This window comes from Durio zibethinus, chromosome 26 (genome assembly GCF_047325235.1).
Source record: "Durio zibethinus cultivar Kanyao isolate XHJ-2024 chromosome 26, ASM4732523v1, whole genome shotgun sequence".
In the NCBI taxonomy this organism is placed as follows: domain Eukaryota; kingdom Viridiplantae; phylum Streptophyta; class Magnoliopsida; order Malvales; family Malvaceae; genus Durio; species Durio zibethinus.
This window is the reverse complement of record NC_143187.1, coordinates 3,901,188-3,918,938: the sequence shown is the minus strand read 5'-3', so window position 1 is coordinate 3,918,938 and position 17,751 is coordinate 3,901,188. Positions and strand designations below refer to the sequence as shown.

At 35.4% G+C, this 17,751-nt stretch overlaps 5 protein-coding genes across 5 annotated transcripts; 2 read left to right on the top strand and 3 right to left on the bottom strand.

The window, feature by feature from the left end:
• The first annotated feature begins 365 nt into the window (after nucleotides 1–365).
• On the top strand, nucleotides 366–5,528 carry LOC111274537 (homeobox-leucine zipper protein GLABRA 2-like). The gene is made up of 11 exons (XM_022859257.2): nucleotides 366–442; nucleotides 558–826; nucleotides 1,251–1,368; nucleotides 1,538–1,732; nucleotides 1,854–2,231; nucleotides 2,586–2,687; nucleotides 3,613–3,822; nucleotides 3,967–4,141; nucleotides 4,236–4,507; nucleotides 4,627–4,713; nucleotides 4,858–5,528. The coding sequence occupies exons 1-11, from the start codon at nucleotides 374–376 to the stop codon at nucleotides 5,239–5,241; spliced, it is 2,259 nt and encodes a 752-aa protein (XP_022714992.1). The 5' UTR covers nucleotides 366–373; the 3' UTR covers nucleotides 5,242–5,528.
• A 916-nt stretch (nucleotides 5,529–6,444) lies between these two features.
• RPS17 (ribosomal protein S17) lies at nucleotides 6,445–7,117 on the bottom strand. The gene has a single exon (XM_022859258.2). The coding sequence runs from the start codon at nucleotides 7,019–7,021 to the stop codon at nucleotides 6,569–6,571; it is 453 nt and encodes a 150-aa protein (XP_022714993.2). The 5' UTR covers nucleotides 7,022–7,117; the 3' UTR covers nucleotides 6,445–6,568.
• A 395-nt stretch (nucleotides 7,118–7,512) lies between these two features.
• Nucleotides 7,513–10,596, bottom strand: LOC111318575 (serine carboxypeptidase-like 44). Its single transcript, XM_022921436.2, has 10 exons — nucleotides 10,294–10,596; nucleotides 9,915–10,019; nucleotides 9,709–9,801; nucleotides 9,492–9,584; nucleotides 9,072–9,157; nucleotides 8,676–8,978; nucleotides 8,465–8,598; nucleotides 8,257–8,352; nucleotides 7,936–8,050; nucleotides 7,513–7,828 (listed from the first exon to the last, which is right to left on the bottom strand). The coding sequence occupies exons 1-10, from the start codon at nucleotides 10,523–10,525 to the stop codon at nucleotides 7,691–7,693; spliced, it is 1,395 nt and encodes a 464-aa protein (XP_022777171.2). The 5' UTR covers nucleotides 10,526–10,596; the 3' UTR covers nucleotides 7,513–7,690.
• A 2,408-nt stretch (nucleotides 10,597–13,004) lies between these two features.
• LOC111318574 (photosystem I reaction center subunit VI, chloroplastic-like) lies at nucleotides 13,005–13,975 on the top strand. The gene is made up of 3 exons (XM_022921435.2): nucleotides 13,005–13,191; nucleotides 13,338–13,464; nucleotides 13,679–13,975. The coding sequence occupies exons 1-3, from the start codon at nucleotides 13,064–13,066 to the stop codon at nucleotides 13,856–13,858; spliced, it is 435 nt and encodes a 144-aa protein (XP_022777170.1). The 5' UTR covers nucleotides 13,005–13,063; the 3' UTR covers nucleotides 13,859–13,975.
• Nucleotides 13,976–14,214: 239 nt separating this feature from the next.
• Nucleotides 14,215–17,393, bottom strand: LOC111318573 (rop guanine nucleotide exchange factor 12-like). Its single transcript, XM_022921434.2, has 7 exons — nucleotides 16,853–17,393; nucleotides 16,501–16,617; nucleotides 16,180–16,334; nucleotides 15,961–16,035; nucleotides 15,576–15,848; nucleotides 15,159–15,479; nucleotides 14,215–14,991 (listed from the first exon to the last, which is right to left on the bottom strand). The coding sequence occupies exons 1-7, from the start codon at nucleotides 17,136–17,138 to the stop codon at nucleotides 14,593–14,595; spliced, it is 1,626 nt and encodes a 541-aa protein (XP_022777169.2). The 5' UTR covers nucleotides 17,139–17,393; the 3' UTR covers nucleotides 14,215–14,592.
• Nucleotides 17,394–17,751: the final 358 nt, after the last annotated feature.

Below are 17,751 nucleotides of genomic sequence, written 5' to 3'. Positions count from 1 at the left end.
GCGGGGGAGCCTGTAGTATTATCTAAACTGAAAATACCGTTGGAGATCAGCTTGATTCCATTCAACCGCTTAAAGTTAGTTGAGTCTTCACATTTCCACAAAGAATATCTAACAGTCAACTCCTACCAGCCTTTTCCTTTCTCCCCTCTCCTGTTCACTCACTGTAACGCTAAGATAGGAGAGAAATTCTTTAAATTTTGTTCCCCTTAAAACAAAAAAGAAAAGAATGGGAACCGCTTTAGGGTGAGTTCATTTTTGTTTTATATCCTTAAATCAGTAAGACCCCACATCAATTCCTCTCTCTCTGTCCATCCCTTCATCGTTCTTCCACTCCTTAAAACCATTGCATCACCTAATCCAATCCCATATTGCCATGGGAGTCGACATGTCAAACCCACCCACCAAAGACTTCTTTGCTTCTCCCGCCCTCTCTCTCAGCCTTGTAAGTTTGCTTTTTTTTTTTTTTTTGTAAGTCCATTTTTACATGGCTACCTCTTTTTCACCTTCTATGGTTTGTTGTTGCTTATTCTTTACGCTTATTTTGTTATTGAAAAAAGGCCGGGATATTCCGGGAAGCCGGTGCTGCTGCTGCAGCTGCCGCCAGTGTGGAGGTGGAGGAAGGAGATGAAGGAAGTGGAGGAGGATCAGGTAATAAAAGAGAAAATACTGTTGAAATTAGTAGTGAGAACTCGGGTCCTGCAAGATCACGCTCAGAAGATGAGTTATTAGATCACGACGATGATGAAGACGATGACGACAAAACCAAAAAGAAGAAGAGAAAGAAGTATCATCGTCACACCGGAGAACAAATCAGAGAAATGGAAGCGTAAATCTCCCATTTAATTATCTTTTTTTTAATATACTTCTCTTGTTATGGCACGTGTATGTGTATGTGGGCACATACATATATACATGTACATACATAAGATTTGAGTATGGAAAATTTTTTAATGCTAAAAAAGTTAGTGACATGCTTGCAAAAGAAAACAAGATTATAAAGTTAAAGATGACTCAAAATTTTATGGTGACTTTAATAGCCTTTTCTAGCTTTGTTTTTTCATGAAAGATTGATTAAAAAAAAATCGTATGTACGAAAAGCATTCTTTTTTTTCATGGCTGAACTGATGTCTGTCTTGTTCTCTAATTGCTTGACATTAATCAAAGATTATGATGAGATTTGTTCTTTTTGTGCCTTCAACAAATTAAAGGAATGTTTTTCTCTTTGCATGAACAAATACATGTCTTTCCAGGCTGTTTAAGGAATCACCCCATCCAGATGAGAAGCAGAGGCAGCAATTGAGTAAACAACTAGGCCTTGCTCCAAGACAAGTCAAGTTCTGGTTTCAAAATCGTCGAACACAAATCAAGGTAATCCTAGTTATATTGTTTTCATTTCATCTAATTCATTCATTACTTTTTCTTTTTTTTTTAGAAAACTTTGGTTTAAATCAGATTGTTTCTCAACAAACCCTATTACTCATGTTGCATTTTTGCATATCATTTGTTTGGTAGTGTTAATGGAGTAGCCAATTTGCAGGCTATACAAGAGCGCCATGAAAATTCCTTGTTGAAGCAAGAGCTGGAGAAACTTCAGGAAGAAAACAATGCCATGAGGAAGACCATAAACAAAGCTTGTTGCCCCAACTGTGGCATGGCTACCACCAGCAAAGATGACTCCATGACAACCGAAGAACAACAACTACGTATCGAGAATGCCAAACTCAAAGCCGAGGTCTAGAGATCTAACCGATGAAATTAATCTTTCTTTTTTTTTTTTTCCCTTAAAAACCTTTATTTAATGTTCATATATTATAATAGCTGAGAAGATTTTCTTTTCAAAATATTAATTGCAGGTAGAAAAACTGAGAACAGTAATAGGTAAATACCCTCCAGGGACAGCATCGACTAGTTCATGCTCAGCAGGAAATGACCAAGAAAACAGGAGTTCGTTGGATTTTTACAGTGGAATTTTTGGGCTTGAAAAGTCGAGAATTATGGAGATTGTTAACCAAGCAATGGAAGAGTTGAAGAAGATGGCTACCGCTGGTGAACCATTGTGGGTTCGAAGCGTTGAGACTCGTCGGGAGATACTTAACTATGATGAGTATGTCAAAGAGTTCTCTGTTGAAAATTCAAGCAATGGAAGGCCAAAAAGATCCATTGAAGCCTCTAGAGAGACTGGGGTAGTTTTTGTTGATCTCCCAAGGCTAGTTCAAAGCTTCATGGATGTGGTAAGAATATGCATAGTAGCATTTCTCTTAATTTTTCTCCATTTTTTTTTATAATTTGGGGAAAAGGGTATTTTCTAAGTATAATTTTGCTCTCTGAGTAAGATCATGCATCAACCAACCGAAAAAAATGTTGCTTGTAAAACTTATCTTTAATAAAAATTATATTTACAATTCATTTGGAGTCATCAAAGGCTTAATTATAAAACATATTTTTCAGTTGTGAGAGTGTTTCAATGAAATTTCAAATGGGACTTGAAAGTGGCAATAAAATATCGTTTTTTAGTTTTTTTTTTTTTTTTTAAAGAATCGCATATCATTGGCTAATTTTATTTGTGATTTTTAATTCGTCCTTAGAATCAATGGAAGGAAATGTTTCCATGCATAATCTCAAAGGCCGCTACTGTTGATGTTATTTGCAATGGTGAAGCTCCTAACAGAAATGGTTCCGTACAGTTGGTAAGTTGTCTTGTCTCTGTCCTTTATCACTTCTCTCTTTATTTGTTTCGAGATAATGTGGACTGGCTGTTATTGATTCGGCGGGAAAATGCTCTTTATTTCTGGTAGAATACAATCATTTAATCTCACATGCAGTCAAAAAAAAAAAAAAAAAGCTAGTATTTCCTAATATAATAATTAATGTTAGGAGTATTTCATATGGGTTAAACAATTTTTTTTTAAAAAAAAATCATGATTGAAAATGCTTTTAAACTCAATCTAAATGATTTTCTTAGTTCGACATTGTGTTTGCTATCAAAAAATTAATCCGATTTAATTTTTTTTGTTTTTTTGGAATTATTATTAAAGTTCTCTTCATAACAGTTTATTAGTAACTTCAAGTAATTAACATAAAATCAAATCCATGTTTAAATGTTAATGTTAAATTATAGTAAGACATGAAATTCAACAACAAAAAAAAAATGCTGAACAGCTGTGAACTTTTGAAATTGATTGCTAATTTGTCATTGAATAAATTAAGTAGTTGGCATTGGGGCACAGCCAAGAACCTGCGAAGCAACTTCCCACGTTTCAACCTACTTTTTATTGAGAAACTGCTTTGTACGCTTTTCTTCTTTCTTTTCTTTTATAGCCAAGTGGCCCACGTGAAAAGTCGAAACCTAATTCTTTTGTGGGCCTAACCCAAAATCAACTAACCGACACTACTAAACTCAGCGGAAGGTCAATTTTTTTTTTACATTTATTAGGCTTCAGTCACTGACCCTCCAAAGTTTCTTGGGATAATGGCTCCAAAATTCATATACCAACTCATATTAATTATTCATCTAAACTTAGACAATTAAAAATATACGATTTGCAAGATTTATTTAAAGTAGAAAAAAATATATGTTAATGTTTGGTAATATGAAATGGGCTACTGTTGTAGATGTTTGCGGAGCTGCAAATGCTGACACCCTTGGTGCCTACTAGAGAAGTGTATTTTGTCCGGTATTGCAAGCAATTGAGCGCTGAACAATGGGCAATTGTCGATGTTTCTATTGACAAAGTTGAAGAAAATATTGATGCATCCTTGGTAAAATTCAGAAAACGTCCGTCAGGTTGCATCATCGAGGATAAATCCAATGGCCATTGCAAGGTTTGCACATAGCTGTTATAGGAAATTGGTGGTTTCCTTTGCCGGAAAATTTACTGCTGACTTTCTTTCTTGCTTGAAGCAAGATGAATTGATGATTTCATTTTTATAACAAAGCGTATGAGGATCATTTCAACAAATTTTCAGGTGACTTGGGTGGAACACCTTGAATGCCAGAAAAGCGCTGTTCATACCATGTACCGTACTGTTGTTAGCAGTGGTCTAGCCTTCGGTGCAAGGCATTGGATGGCAACATTGCAACTTCAGTGTGAACGGCTTGTTTTCTTCATGGCAACCAATGTTCCAACTAAGGATTCAAATGGTAAGTTCAAATATATCCATTTTATGATGGCGAATTAACAATTTTGTATGTTCAGCAATAGAAAATTTTCAAATAAGACCGTAATGAATTCTAGGCGTTGCAACATTGGCTGGGAGGAAGAGCATTTTGAAGTTGGCCCAAAGAATGACAAGGAGCTTTTGTTATGCAATTGGAGCATCAAGCTATCATACTTGGAACAAAGTCTCCGGCAAAACAGGGGAAGACATTAGAGTTTCTTCCAGGAAAAACTTAAATGACCCTGGCGAACCTCTCGGGGTGATTGTCTGTGCAGTTTCTTCCGTTTGGTTGCCTGTCTCTCCTAATCTCTTATTTGATTTCTTGAGAGATGAAGCTCGTCGCAATGAGGTATTATAGTGTACAACTTTGCCTTGATGCATGCAATCACTAGAATCAGTTGTTAGAAATCATAAAACAAGAATTGTTATGAATAATCATTTAACCATCTTTCTTCTGCAAAACTTTAGTGGGATATCATGTCAAACGGAGGCCCCGTCCAGTCCATTGCAAACTTGGCAAAAGGGCAACATCGTGGCAATGCAGTTACAATTCAAGTAAGTTATCGATATCCAGGTAGAAAGAATAATTCAAACCTAGTTTTTTTTTTTCTTTGTAATCCTGCAACCCGGCAAGCCATAGAATGTACTTTCTCTGAATCATACGCAGCATTCTTAAAATGCATTATGTTTTCTGTTCAGACAATGAAGTCAAAAGAGAACAGCATATGGGTGCTCCAAGACAGTTGCACTAATGCTTTTGAATCCATGGTGGTCTTTGCTCCCGTGGACATAACTGCTATGCAGTCAGTGATTACTGGATGCGATTCAAGCAACATGGCCATATTACCTTCAGGGTTCTCCATTCTTCCTGATGGGCTGGAGTCAAGGCCTTTAGTGATCACTTCCAAGCACGAGAAGAGCAATGATACCGAAGGAGGATCTTTGCTTACAATAGCTTTCCAAATCCTAACAAACAGCTCCCCAACTGCAAAACTCACCAAGGAATCTGTGGAATCTGTCAACACACTAATATCTTGCACAGTGGGAAACATTAAGACGAGCTTGCAATGTGAAGATGGTTGATCACAACAGCCTTCTTGATTAGGTAGACTTTATTTGTAAAACTCGTAGGTTTTTCATTTCACTTTCCTTTCCCCCACAACTTACAGGTATAAGCAAATGACCTATTTTTGTTATGTGGGCTTGTTTCTGTTCTTTGGTTAGCACAAGATGGTTTGAACTTCAGGCATATTTTTAGAGGGCAAGCTGGATGAATAGAGTTGGATTACAAATCTTTTTAGATCTAGGATAATGAAATATTCTCATGTATAGAATTACTATTCATTAATGCAATATTGTGGTTGTCTTCATTGCTTTACCAACTTATGCAGCCTGGAATTGTTTAAAGGCCAAAACAAGACTAAATACAACAAGCAGCGAGAAAAATCAGTGAAGCAATGCGAGTATTTATCAGGCAAGATTTATCCCTGAAATATGTTGAATTATCCACTGTTTTTTTAAAGGATTTCGGGGGTTTTATACCACTGAAATGATCAAACTTCATGAAGTTTACCCAGTCAGTGATCTCTATAATAGTACTGTTGTCATCAAACATCATCACTACAAAAGTACTGTTGCTATGAACCTTAATTCAATTACTTCATGTAACCACTCTTAATGGATAGCATACAACAAGTTTGAAATTCAAATCCCAACGCTTCTTTCACTATCTCCTACCCTATGATCCTACGTACAAAAAAAAGAAAGTAATGTTGTTATCAAGCATAATTAGACAGACTGTTAATTATCCGGTATCCCTAACAAATTGTCAAACATCTTTGCTTTGGTGCTCAAATCTAGAACCCAAAATTTCACAGATTGTCAAACATCTTTCCATTGCTGCTTAAGTATAGGACTCAAATTCTCAGACCAAAACAAGAACAGAACAATTCCATTGCAGCTTAACTTCATGATCATTTCACTCCTTGTCGTTGAAGTAAATCTATAAAATTTCTAAAGGTAATTCATTCCTAAAGCAAGCATACACTAAAGTGATACCACATAATTATTATGTTCTTTTCAATTTCACCATTTTGCTCGCTTTCAATTCCAAGTCTCAGAACCCAATCCCAATTGTCTCCAGTATTTTCTAGCCTAAATATAGTTCAATCAGCATCCAAACTCAAATAGCCTCTCAATCCTGGCTAAAAGAAACCCAACTCAAATAAACGCAGAAAAATTCGATCAATGAACATCAATATCATGACAAACCCAACAAACAATCCATACCCATGAAAACAACAATGATTACATTAAGAAAAAGTGGTTATTCGAAACAGTTAACACACTTGCAAAAGATCACAAATTTACCAAAACAAAAGGGCCACGCCCCAAGGGCTTAACACTAAGCCTACTGCTCTTGTGGCTGTTCAGACTCCAATGGAATCCCAAGCTCCCCTGTCTCCGCCTTCTCCCGCTTCCCATTCCTACTTGGAACAGGCACAGCAATGAAACTCTTGGTCTTGCTAATAGGCCTGCTCTTTTCAAGCTGGACAAAGTCACCAACTTTGAATTGGTTATCTGGGTCATGAGCCTGGAACTTCTTCTTCTTCCTGACACGCCTCTTGTACTTAGGATGCGGGGCTAAACGCACCACTTCCACGGACACTGTCTTGTCATTTGTCGCACAAACAACTTTGCCTTGCAAGGATTTCATTGCCCTGATTGGAGGAGGAAAAGTAGGGGTTTTCCGAGATTGGAGAGAGAGAGAAGAATTTGGTTTCGAGAGAAGAGAGAGGGAAGCTGAGCCATGGAGAAATGGCGATGAAAGCTTAAGAGATTGGAGAGAGCAAGTTATTGACATTTTGGGGTAGCGTCTCCCGAGTTGAAGATGGGGATAAGGTGGGATTGGATTTTTTTTTTTTTTTTCTTTACCTAAAGTGGATTCGGTATTTGGGGTTTGGTATAGGAGTGGACAAAAAGGCCGGTGCCCGCAGAGCTTTAGTTTTCCAACCTCTTCTATTTTCTTAAATTTTATTTAACCTTTTTCTTCTTCTTTTTTCCCTTTATTTCCTTATTATTTTTATAAATAAAAATAGTTTTATATATTTATATTACATAAATAATATATTTAAAAATTTATTAAAAAATTAATTAATTTAAGCAATTAAATTATTAATAATTTAAGAAACCAAAAATCTAACCAATAAAAATTGAATTTAATTAATTTTGATCAATCAAATTTAATATAATCGATTTTTTTAATTTTTGTCAATTTATTTTTATTATTTTCTTTAAGCTTAAAATGGGTTGCAACAATTTCTTGAACCACTAATCATTTCACAAACTTAATTAAAAAGAATAGATCATTGCATCATAAAATAATTTTATGAAATTCACACGTTCCAATAAAAATCCTCGCTTCCACTTCTTATAGTTACAACAATATTGTCAATAAATCAAAGGACGAAATTAAAGGAAGTGTTGCTGAACGATGAACTGGACATCAAAGCTTTAGTTTCCATTGGAGAACTCAATGCATTCGATTAATTGTGAAATTTGTGAAAATAAATAAGGCTTCGGATGGTCGAGAAAATGTGGCATGGTGATTAGCTCCCTTGACGGTCATGTAAGTCAGTAAGTCTCCAAATATGTACTTCCATCCTCCATCCTGTTCAATATTGGTTTTATTAAAATAAAAAAATTAAATTAAATTAAGCTAATTATAAGGTAAACAATAAATAATCAAAACAAAGTTCAAATGGATAAACAAATAACCTTGTTTTCATGTTTCCAAGCTTCATCTTTTATCAATTTGATATTTAATTCCTCAGCCAGCTTGTTTAAATGGTTTAAGGTTCCCATTGTTGGTATTATACCGTCTTGATCCCCACTGTAACATGATTATCAAATGCAATAAAAAAGAAAAAAAAAGTCAGTCATGAATATTTCTACTAAAATCGTTTACTTCTATTTTTTTTCATTTTTTTTATATATTTTAATATCTATCGATCTCTATCAACAAATCACATGTTTATTGATATTTATTTTATATTTTTACTTGACATATAATAAGAAAAGTAGACATACGATACCAACCTGAATATTGTAATGGGAACCGATTGTTGAAGAATCATTTTAAGCGCAGGAAGCATGTCAAGGTCTTTATCAGATTCGTTGTACTTAAAATTGTCCCTAAAAAATAATAATAATGAGAAGAAGATTCAGGGTAAGCAATTGTTAATGTAGGTCAATTCAACTCAATGAACAAGAATATACTTTATTCAAGTTTCATAGGAAAACTTACGAGAAACAACCCCTCCATGCATATGACAAGTTGGTTCGGTTCCCATGAAAGGCTTTTTGAACTTCCGGCTGATTGAAATAGAAATCCGGCCTTAATGGAAGACACATTTCTACTTCATAGCTAACCATAGTAACCTGTAAAAATTTTTATTGTCGACTGCGGATTCAGAATTTTTTTTTTTTAAAAGGTGTCTAGAGAAAATTTTTAGTACCTCTTTGCCAGACTTCAAGTCTTCCAAGTTTCCGTCACAATGATCGCGAAGGACATCAAAGAGTTTGCCCTCGGCGGCTCTAGGATCATCCGTCTTGAAAGCAACCAGAGGTGCTTTACTCATGAGTTGTGTGCATGGCGCGGACCAATCGACCGCAATGTTAGCAAAGTAATTGTTTTCGTCGATGGCGTTGCATTCTTTCACGATTTGTTGGTGCAATTCACTATTAATCATCCCCCGCGAGAAAAAGAAATCAAATCTTGCCAGAATGTCTAGCTTTCTACGAAGCATTGGGTTTCCCAACTGCATGTTTAAAAGGTTTAAAAATAAACAACCTCAGATGTCTATGCAAAAAATAAATAAACAAAATAAATTAAAGGTAGAGTTTTTACTTACGGCCAATCCTTTGACGTTAAACTTCAAACCCTTTGATTGTTTGTTGTAATCAAGTAGAGAATTAGCAAAATTAGGTACGAAGTGTCCTGAAAAAAAAGTAAATCACAAAAATTTCTTAGCATTTATGAATTTGTGTAACATTATTGTACATTGCCTATATGGACGATACAATGAATAAACAATATTATTTTTTATTTTTTATTTTTTTATAAAAAAGCTGCAATTTTAAGATAAAAAAGTGTTGTGGATGTTAAAATTTGAAATTCAATATGTCATTTTTTACGGGTGATTGTACAAATAAATTAAATTAAATTAATTTCATTTTTTCTTATTTAATTATTCATTAAGTATCTATTGATCCATTTAAAAAAAAATTTTATGCAGTTGGCGGAAAAAAAAAAGAATGAATATTTGTTGCACCTGCAAAACTTGATCCGGCGAGATATAAATCTCTGGACTTGAAATCTGGATACTTTTCATACCATTTTAGCATGAATGTGAACAAATTTTTATCTGTAAGAAACAACAAAGGAAAAATTTCAGAATATATATACACAAGAGAAAAAAAAAAATGCCCAATAGCAATTTGAAGTAAAAAGGAAAAACAAATTTTTTTTTTTTTTTTTGGTGATCTTACTAGTGCTATCATCTCCATTAGTATAATCACTGCTTGTGTTTGAATACGACCATCCAGATCCGATAGGGGAGTCAATGAACAAGAGATTTGACACTGAAACATATAACAGTAATTGACAAGTTGAAGTTTAATATATAGGGGGAACAAATTTTATGTAAATCAATTTGCATGCTGCCTGTTAAAAAGGAAGAAGAGAATCAGACAACCTTTGTTCCAAGACAATAAATTTCTCTGGAGACCACGGGCATTATTTGTAGTAATGAAAGGGCCAACGCTTGCAAACGCATCTCCAACCGAAGAGCACCCTGGTCCTGAACAATACAAGAAATTCAAACTTCTTTTCATGGAATAGTTCATGAATTTTTCTTTTTTTATTTTAGATAAAAAAGAATGTTGCAAATTGCAGATAACAAAATGAGTTTTAGGTATTAATATTTGAATTTTAAATCCGTTAGATTTCAAAGTTAATGCTCATAAAGTTTTCAAAGAACATTGATTAATTACAAAATTTATGGGTCAAATCATGAAGCAAAGAAAAATCAAATAAAAAAGTTAAAGAAACTACGGTAGTCGAAAGCAATTGACCTCCTGTTAGCCAAATGGTGAGAGGTTGATTCATGGGATCCTTTTCAGCTTCAACAAAATAGTAAAAAAGACTCCGACCGGCTTTTTCATCCACATCAATATGCCCAGCAAATTGCCTGAAACTAACGTCTGGTTGTCCCGGCAGTTTGCTTATCAAATCATTCATTGGGAAGCCATCAACAGCATCAAGTGCAAACAAAAGAAAACATAAAAAGATTACTCCTCGTTCCATTGGAAATGAGCGTGATAGAAACCTTTGGGTGAAAGGAGAAGAAGGATAGCAAATGTTTATTTTTTTCTTTACTTTTAATAATTGCCTGCCTGCTTAAAATATGTAAAGAAGAGCTACCATATACATAGTGCTGGTGGGACATGTTTTGAAGTTGTCATGGCCTTTTCTAGGCATTAATTTGTTTTGTTTGTTTGCTAGAAGAGTAATTATAGAAGGTAGGTTTCTATTTGTTTTAAGTACCCAATAATTTTGGAGATATGTTTCATTGTCATCAACAGGTTGTCGGGTTGGTATGAGAAAGGGTTTGGCTCAATTTGTTGAGCTTCTGCATGCTTTCCTCGCTGTAAAATGTTTAGGTTCAAGTCTGGTTGGTATTAGTTTCAAATGCAATCAATAAAATTTTTTAAGGTGCACATTTTACTTTGATTTGGGGTTATAACAACGTGTCTGCACCCGAATTTTTTTATAAAAAAACAATAAATTTGGTATATATAGCTATATATATATTTTTTAATAAAATTTGAAGTTGCACATTTTTTTAATAAAATTGGTATATATAGCTATATATATATATATATATATGTTTTGATGGCCTTTTACTGTAATATTAGCTTTTTTATATTATATTGATCCTCCTTAATATTAACACCTCTGTTTTGCGGATGATCTTATGATTTTTTAAAAGGTTTTGTGGATTCTATTGTGTCCATTTTGAAAATATTGCAACAGTTCTTTACTCTCTCTAGCCTGTAATTGAATATAAGAAAATGTGATATGTCTAATTTGTTCGGGTATCAATCAACTGGATATAGCTCATATTCAATACACTACCGGTTTTCACATTAGAAGTCTGCCAATCAGATATTTGGGAGTGCCTTCGATTACATGGAGGCTTCAGAAAAAAATGCCATCTTTTGGTAGAAAAGATTAGTATGCGGATTGATAGCTGGGGGTCTAGGGCTCTAGGCAGTTATCAGTTATCATTTATCATTTGCTTGTAAATTGGATCTGATCCAATCAGTTTATTCAGTCTGCAAAACTTCTGGTGTGGCAGTTTTCTTCTTCAAGAAAGGTTCTTAAGAACTGTGTTCAGCTTTCTTCTGGAAAGGGAAGAGTGGTGATGCTAAAGGTGCGAGAGTCAATTGGGTATTCATTTGTCATCCTGAAGCTGAAGGAGGATTAGGGCTCAAAGAAATTTCAGCCTAGAACACTGTATGCATTTCAAGCGCATCTAGATGTTATTCACTCAAGCAGGTTCCATATGGGTTGCTTGGGTTAAGGCTTATATTATGAAGAATGTTAGTTTTTGGCATATCCAATGTTGTTCAAGCAGTAGTTGGGCAAGGAAAAGTTGCTTAAGCTTAGGCAATTAGCTTCCTCCCTGATTGATTCCACTTCCAATGTAGCTAATCCCTTCATGGAGCCTAGGTGGTTGGTAACCAAATATGATATGTATAACTTACGTAACAAAAATTTGTAAAGCCATACGAGACAAGAAGCCACAAATGGACTGGGAGAAGGTACTCTGGTTTCGGCATAATATCCCTAAGTATGTGTTGATAGCTTGGATGGCCATCTGCCCACTCTTCTCAAACTTTCCTCTTGAAACCTTCGTCGTGCAAATTGTTCATGCTTTCATTGTAAGCAAACTGAGTGAGGATAGAGATCATTTATTTTTCTCTTGCTCCTATAATAAGTTGGTATGGCTTAAGGTATTGCATTGTTTTGGATTTCAAAGGGATGTGGGAGAATGGTTAGATGAATTTGGTTGGATAAAGTTGTTGAAGGAAAATTTTCTGCTGATGATAGTACTTAAACTAGCTTGAAATGCAATCATCTATTTCATTTGAATGGGAAAAAACAATAGGAAGTTCGGAAGGAAGGCTCGTGAAGCAAAGGAAATTTTCAATTATATAATTGATTCTATAAGCTGGAGATTATAAGAGAAGATCTTTTTCGTTACTTAAAAAATAGAAAAAGTTTCTCTTAGATTATAGGACTTTTCGCAGGTAACATAGGAAAAAGCATTTTCTTTGTGAGAGTTACTGACTTATTGATTCTTTGTAAATTTTAGTTTATTTTGTATATACTTCTCTTTTGTATGTACTTTTTGTTAGTATTGTACAATTGGCTTTTAGAAAATTCAATCACTGCTTTGGAAAAATATGAATATTCATCTGTAAAATAATACTAACTATATGAATGTGTGATGACGTTCAGAAGGATTCTTATTGAAGCAGCTGAATCAGTATTCAGTTCGACAAGCAAATTTTAAAAATTATTACAGCCTAATAATACTTTGAGGCTCTGATGGCCCATTATTACTTTTTTTTTTTTTTGAAGATCATAAAATGGATAGCCTTATCAAGCCCGGATCCACGTGGCACTACCTAAATGGGACTCCATATCCCTCCCAAGAAAACCCAGTTGCCACGTGTCCAGTTCAGATTCTTGGCGACGATCAAAAACCCAAATATCTCGTTGCCAACTTAACTAAATTCCTGCAAGAAAAACAGTGAGGAACCAAAAACCAAGGCTATGGCTTCTCTTGCAACCTTAGCTGCTGTTCAACCAACGACAATTAAGGGCCTTGGTTGCAGCTCCCTCAGCGGAACCAAGCTCTTTGTCAAGCCAACTCGCCAGAGTTTGAAACACAAGAACTACAGGTAACCGAAGAAATTCTGTTGCCCGGAAATCCTAATGTTTTCGCCCCATAAATAAATATATATTTTTTAACTTGGCTAATTGATTGTGAGGTGGCTAATCTTTTTAGTTTTTTTCTTCTATTTTTTTTTTTTCGGGTTTTTGATAGGGCCGGTGCTGTGGTAGCAAAGTATGGTGATAAGAGTGTGTACTTTGATTTGGAGGATATTGGCAACACAACTGGGCAATGGGACTTATATGGATCTGATGCGCCTTCCCCATATAACCCTCTCCAGGTTTGACCCCTTAATTCTCAAATGAAGTCAGGCATACAGCTATGCATGTCTTGGCCAGTCATTGGTCAAGAATAATTTTTAAGTTCTGTCAAATTCAACATAATTATTTGCAATAAAATATTTATTAACCCTTAGTTGTTTTCCATGATCCTGATAAGCATGTACTAGAATTTTAAGATTAACTAACATTATGCACAATCATTTGGAACTGCAGAGCAAGTTCTTTGAGACATTTGCAGCTCCATTCACCAAGAGAGGATTGTTGCTCAAGTTCCTGATCTTTGGAGGCGGTTCCCTCCTTGTTTTCCTCAGTGCCACCGCTTCTGACGACCTTTTACCAATCAAGAAGGGTCCACAACTTCCCCCAAAGCCCGGTCCCCGTGGCAAGATCTAATTTAGTGGAACTCTTTAGCTTTCCATTGTATGTATCTTCGATTCTTTTAGTTTTGAAACATGTAATCCTAAAAAATGACCTTTGTTATCAATCCAAAGACATTTGCTTCATGCATAATCGGTGTATTACTTTCAGTTTTAAAATCTTTGGTCTTTGATAATGATCCTGTCACTTCTGAATTCTGATTACATATCAGTACTGCCATTCAAGAACTAATAGTGTCCATTGCCATTGTTGAGAAAATCTAACTGTTTCTAGTAACAAATGCCTGATTCTCTGGACATACTGTTTGCTGAATTCTTGCAATATTATCACTAAGTCAGATCTATCACCAAGAAATTCACAAGCAACGGGATAAATAAATTATTGAGTGTAATAGTATTTGACATTTAAGAAACATGAATTGTGAAGATAAAAAAAAAAAAAAAAACATATTTCAATGGCTATCAAACTATAAATCCCTTAATTTCTTGGTTTTTAAAGATAGCATATATGGAATGCTTTAAACTCCGTAGTTTTAGTTTTCTTCCCTATTTACAGAAGGGAAGGAATAGAAATACAGAATGTAACAAGCAGCCCACAAGTCAGAGTAATCCCATGTCGGTTGAAAAATTATATTTGAAGGTCAGGTTTTCTCACACTTTATATTCCTTCATCTATCACACTCTACATCTCTATCTCTCTAACTGCTTCCAATTTTTCTATTCTTTTCCGTTAATTAATCTTCACCTCTATTAATGGCGTGCCGTTGGGCTTCTTGTTCCACCCAAGCTCTCAAGATATGAAACCTTCTTGTTAGTCACTATGCTTAGTTTTTGCACGTGCTTTTCATCACCCTCTGTGGGTAAGTCATCTGTCGAGTCTGCATTTTCCTCAGAGTCATTTTGATCTAAACTCCAAGTAAGTAAATCTGAAAGGGTCATCGAATTCGTTGTCTCCACATCACATCTTGGGCTTGCAAGCACCGAAGTAGGCTGGCTCTCATCCTTTGAAGTGTTCGATATGCATGATGTTTGACTCGGATTTTGGACAACATAATCAGCATGGAGGACATCTTCAATTCTCGACAAGATCGTGAAGGCCAAGCTTTCCAGTATTCTTGAGTAGCTCTCTAGGACAGCCTGCCCTACATCCTGTGATGCCAACAATATATAAATCCTAAAAATTTTAAGTTTCCAAGACATTGGTGATAGTCTCTTGGGATACAATCTTTCTTTCCCATGAAATGGAACATGATAACCATGCAATACCTAGAGAAGAGGATAAATTTTCTTACTATCAGCGGAATTTAAGTACTTACCCGGTTGTATTGGATTTTGCTGATGTCTAGTGAAGATTGAGGAAGTCCTGGATACCGATGTTTGATAATGCGTAAAATGGTCTCAACTCTCTCCTCAAAGAGTTCCCTCTTCTCAAAGCTAACAGCAGAACCCCAAGTTGATTTTCCATCCTTTTGGTTCATCTTCCTCTTCCATATTACTATAGATGCCTCAATTCTATTCTTGAGGTCTAAAATCTTGTGCTCTGATGACAAGTCCATAGAGGAGAGAAATTGATCATGGTCAAAGAATTCAACTGTGATGCTCCTATAGATTGAATCACCAAGACTAGCTCTCCCATTCTAGCAAAGCATCATCGATGAAAAATAAATATGAGAAAGGGATTATGAAAGTAGATTTCGTGCAACATTGACACATCAGGAATTTTCCTCCTTTACCTTAGGGAGGGATTCAATGTAGTTTTCAGGGATCTCCATCTCTGACAGAAGTTGAGCATTAATTAACATTGCTGCTTTAAGCACTTGAGTCACACTTTCCTTTTGGATCTGCAGATTTTTTCTTGCAGTCTCTGACAGACCATTCGGGGGAACTTTAACAGTAGGCAGCCACCATTTGTCATCTTTTCTCTTGTTGTTTCCTTTTTCTGAGTCTGGGGCATCTCTTGACAAATAATAGAATTCATTTTGGTTCTTGAAGGTATCTAGACAATCCTGAGCATTGCAAATTATCATTAAATGAGGCACTAGTTTGTTGCTTGAGTATTACCCCAGAAAAATTCTAAGCTCAAATGAAATAAAAGCATAAGTAAATCTATGCCCTTACAATAAGCATTGTATCAAGTGTCCGCAGGGCAGGAATGTTCATATGAAGATCTGTTCGTTGCTTTGTGACCATTATCTGAAAATCAAGAAATAAAGATTCTAAGACATACTTGATCCCTGGAGAAAATGCATATATACTGTATATAGTATATACTATATGTATAGATATAGCCATATAATTGCTCAGATGCAGCAGGGAGAGGGGAGAAGAAAGCGATACCTCCATGTTTGATCCATCCTTGTTTTTTTGTTGAGAGGGAACAAGTTCAACAATGTGGTCAGTTACAGACAAGAGCCAATCTATTTCTTTTCTCCACCTTGCTTTTCTTTCAGGTGACATCGGCTCTAAGCGTGATTGTTCACCAAAGACGGAAGCTGAAAGTCATTGGGGAATGAAACAGAATCAAGAGAAATTGATAACGCTTGGTGAGAATATCTACTAAAATCAAAATATTTATATTTTCCCTTGATTAGAAAAAAGCCTTTCTAAATTCAGTATATTTTATAGCAGAGAGAAAAAAACAGGAAAGAGAGAAAATACCAGCAAGGTTTGTAATGGCATTTGACAGTGCTAAAGCAGATGAAACTCCCTTCCCTCCACCTGACATATCCTCACCTAAGAGCAATTTAGCAAACCTTTCCTTCATCTGCTCCATATCTGAATCAAAATCATGGCAGAATTTTTATGACCAAAAGTCACAAAAACAAACCAGATCTCTTTTTATATTTTTTCTATCATATAAAAATTTGAAAGATTATTGATGACTAAGACAGCTTCTAACAGCTATAATATTTCTCCAAGAATACAGCAGAAATATACATAAAAAAAAAAAAAAACACATTTCAGGCAATTAAATCTATTTCTAGTCTAAAGAACAATATATGAAACTTGCCATTTAACAGCTGCTTTTCTCTGGCTAGGTAGACAGATAACATATCTTCCATGGTCAGCCTTGGCTTGAGACCCTTGTCGCTTCTATTCAATGATGGTAAATCACTTGGAGGTCTTGATCCCTGACTTCTAATTGCCACCCCTTCATCCAGGGCTGCCTCTTCTAAAACGCTAGCACTCTCGACGCTCAAACTCTTTGCATGTCTTCCTGTGTTCTCATGCATACCCCTGAAATGAAACAACCTAGACCTGTAACTTTCTTGTTCTTGTTCAAGAGCACGAACCATGTTTAATGCTTTTTGAAAACAACTTTTAAAACCAAATAACAAGAAACAACAATTAACCGTGGAATATTGTTGATTGTATTTGTTGTACAAGAGAGTTAAGGAAGAGGGAAAAGAGGAAAATAATTTTAAAAAAAGTCCCCTCTTCCAAATGATGTCTAGGAGATGTGTGTTGTGGGGGATTTTAGTGAGTTTGACAAAACTGTGAGTGGTGATTGTCGTGTTCGTTTTTCCATTTTTGAGTATGGTTGAACGTGGGGTGCATGTTTTCAGAAATGAGCTGTGAGTCAAGGAGAATAATAAAATGGAACAAATTTAGTTAATTCTATATGTTGAAAGGTGTAGTTTGATTTCATTAACGAAAGGTGTAAGAATTGAATGGTTCATTTTCGATTCAAAAGTCAAACCCTGCTAAAAACCAGGGAGGAATGGATACAACAGAATGCATCATTCATTCATTTCTAAGCTAATGAGCACCATTTCTCTTTCCATCCTCTAACATTGACAGCCCTGAACGTACCAGATGGGACGGACGGTTTTGATGGATTAAAACTTGATGGAGGAGACTGGTGAAAGAATAAATCACCAAAACAGGCCAAATAAACATTTTTAGTTT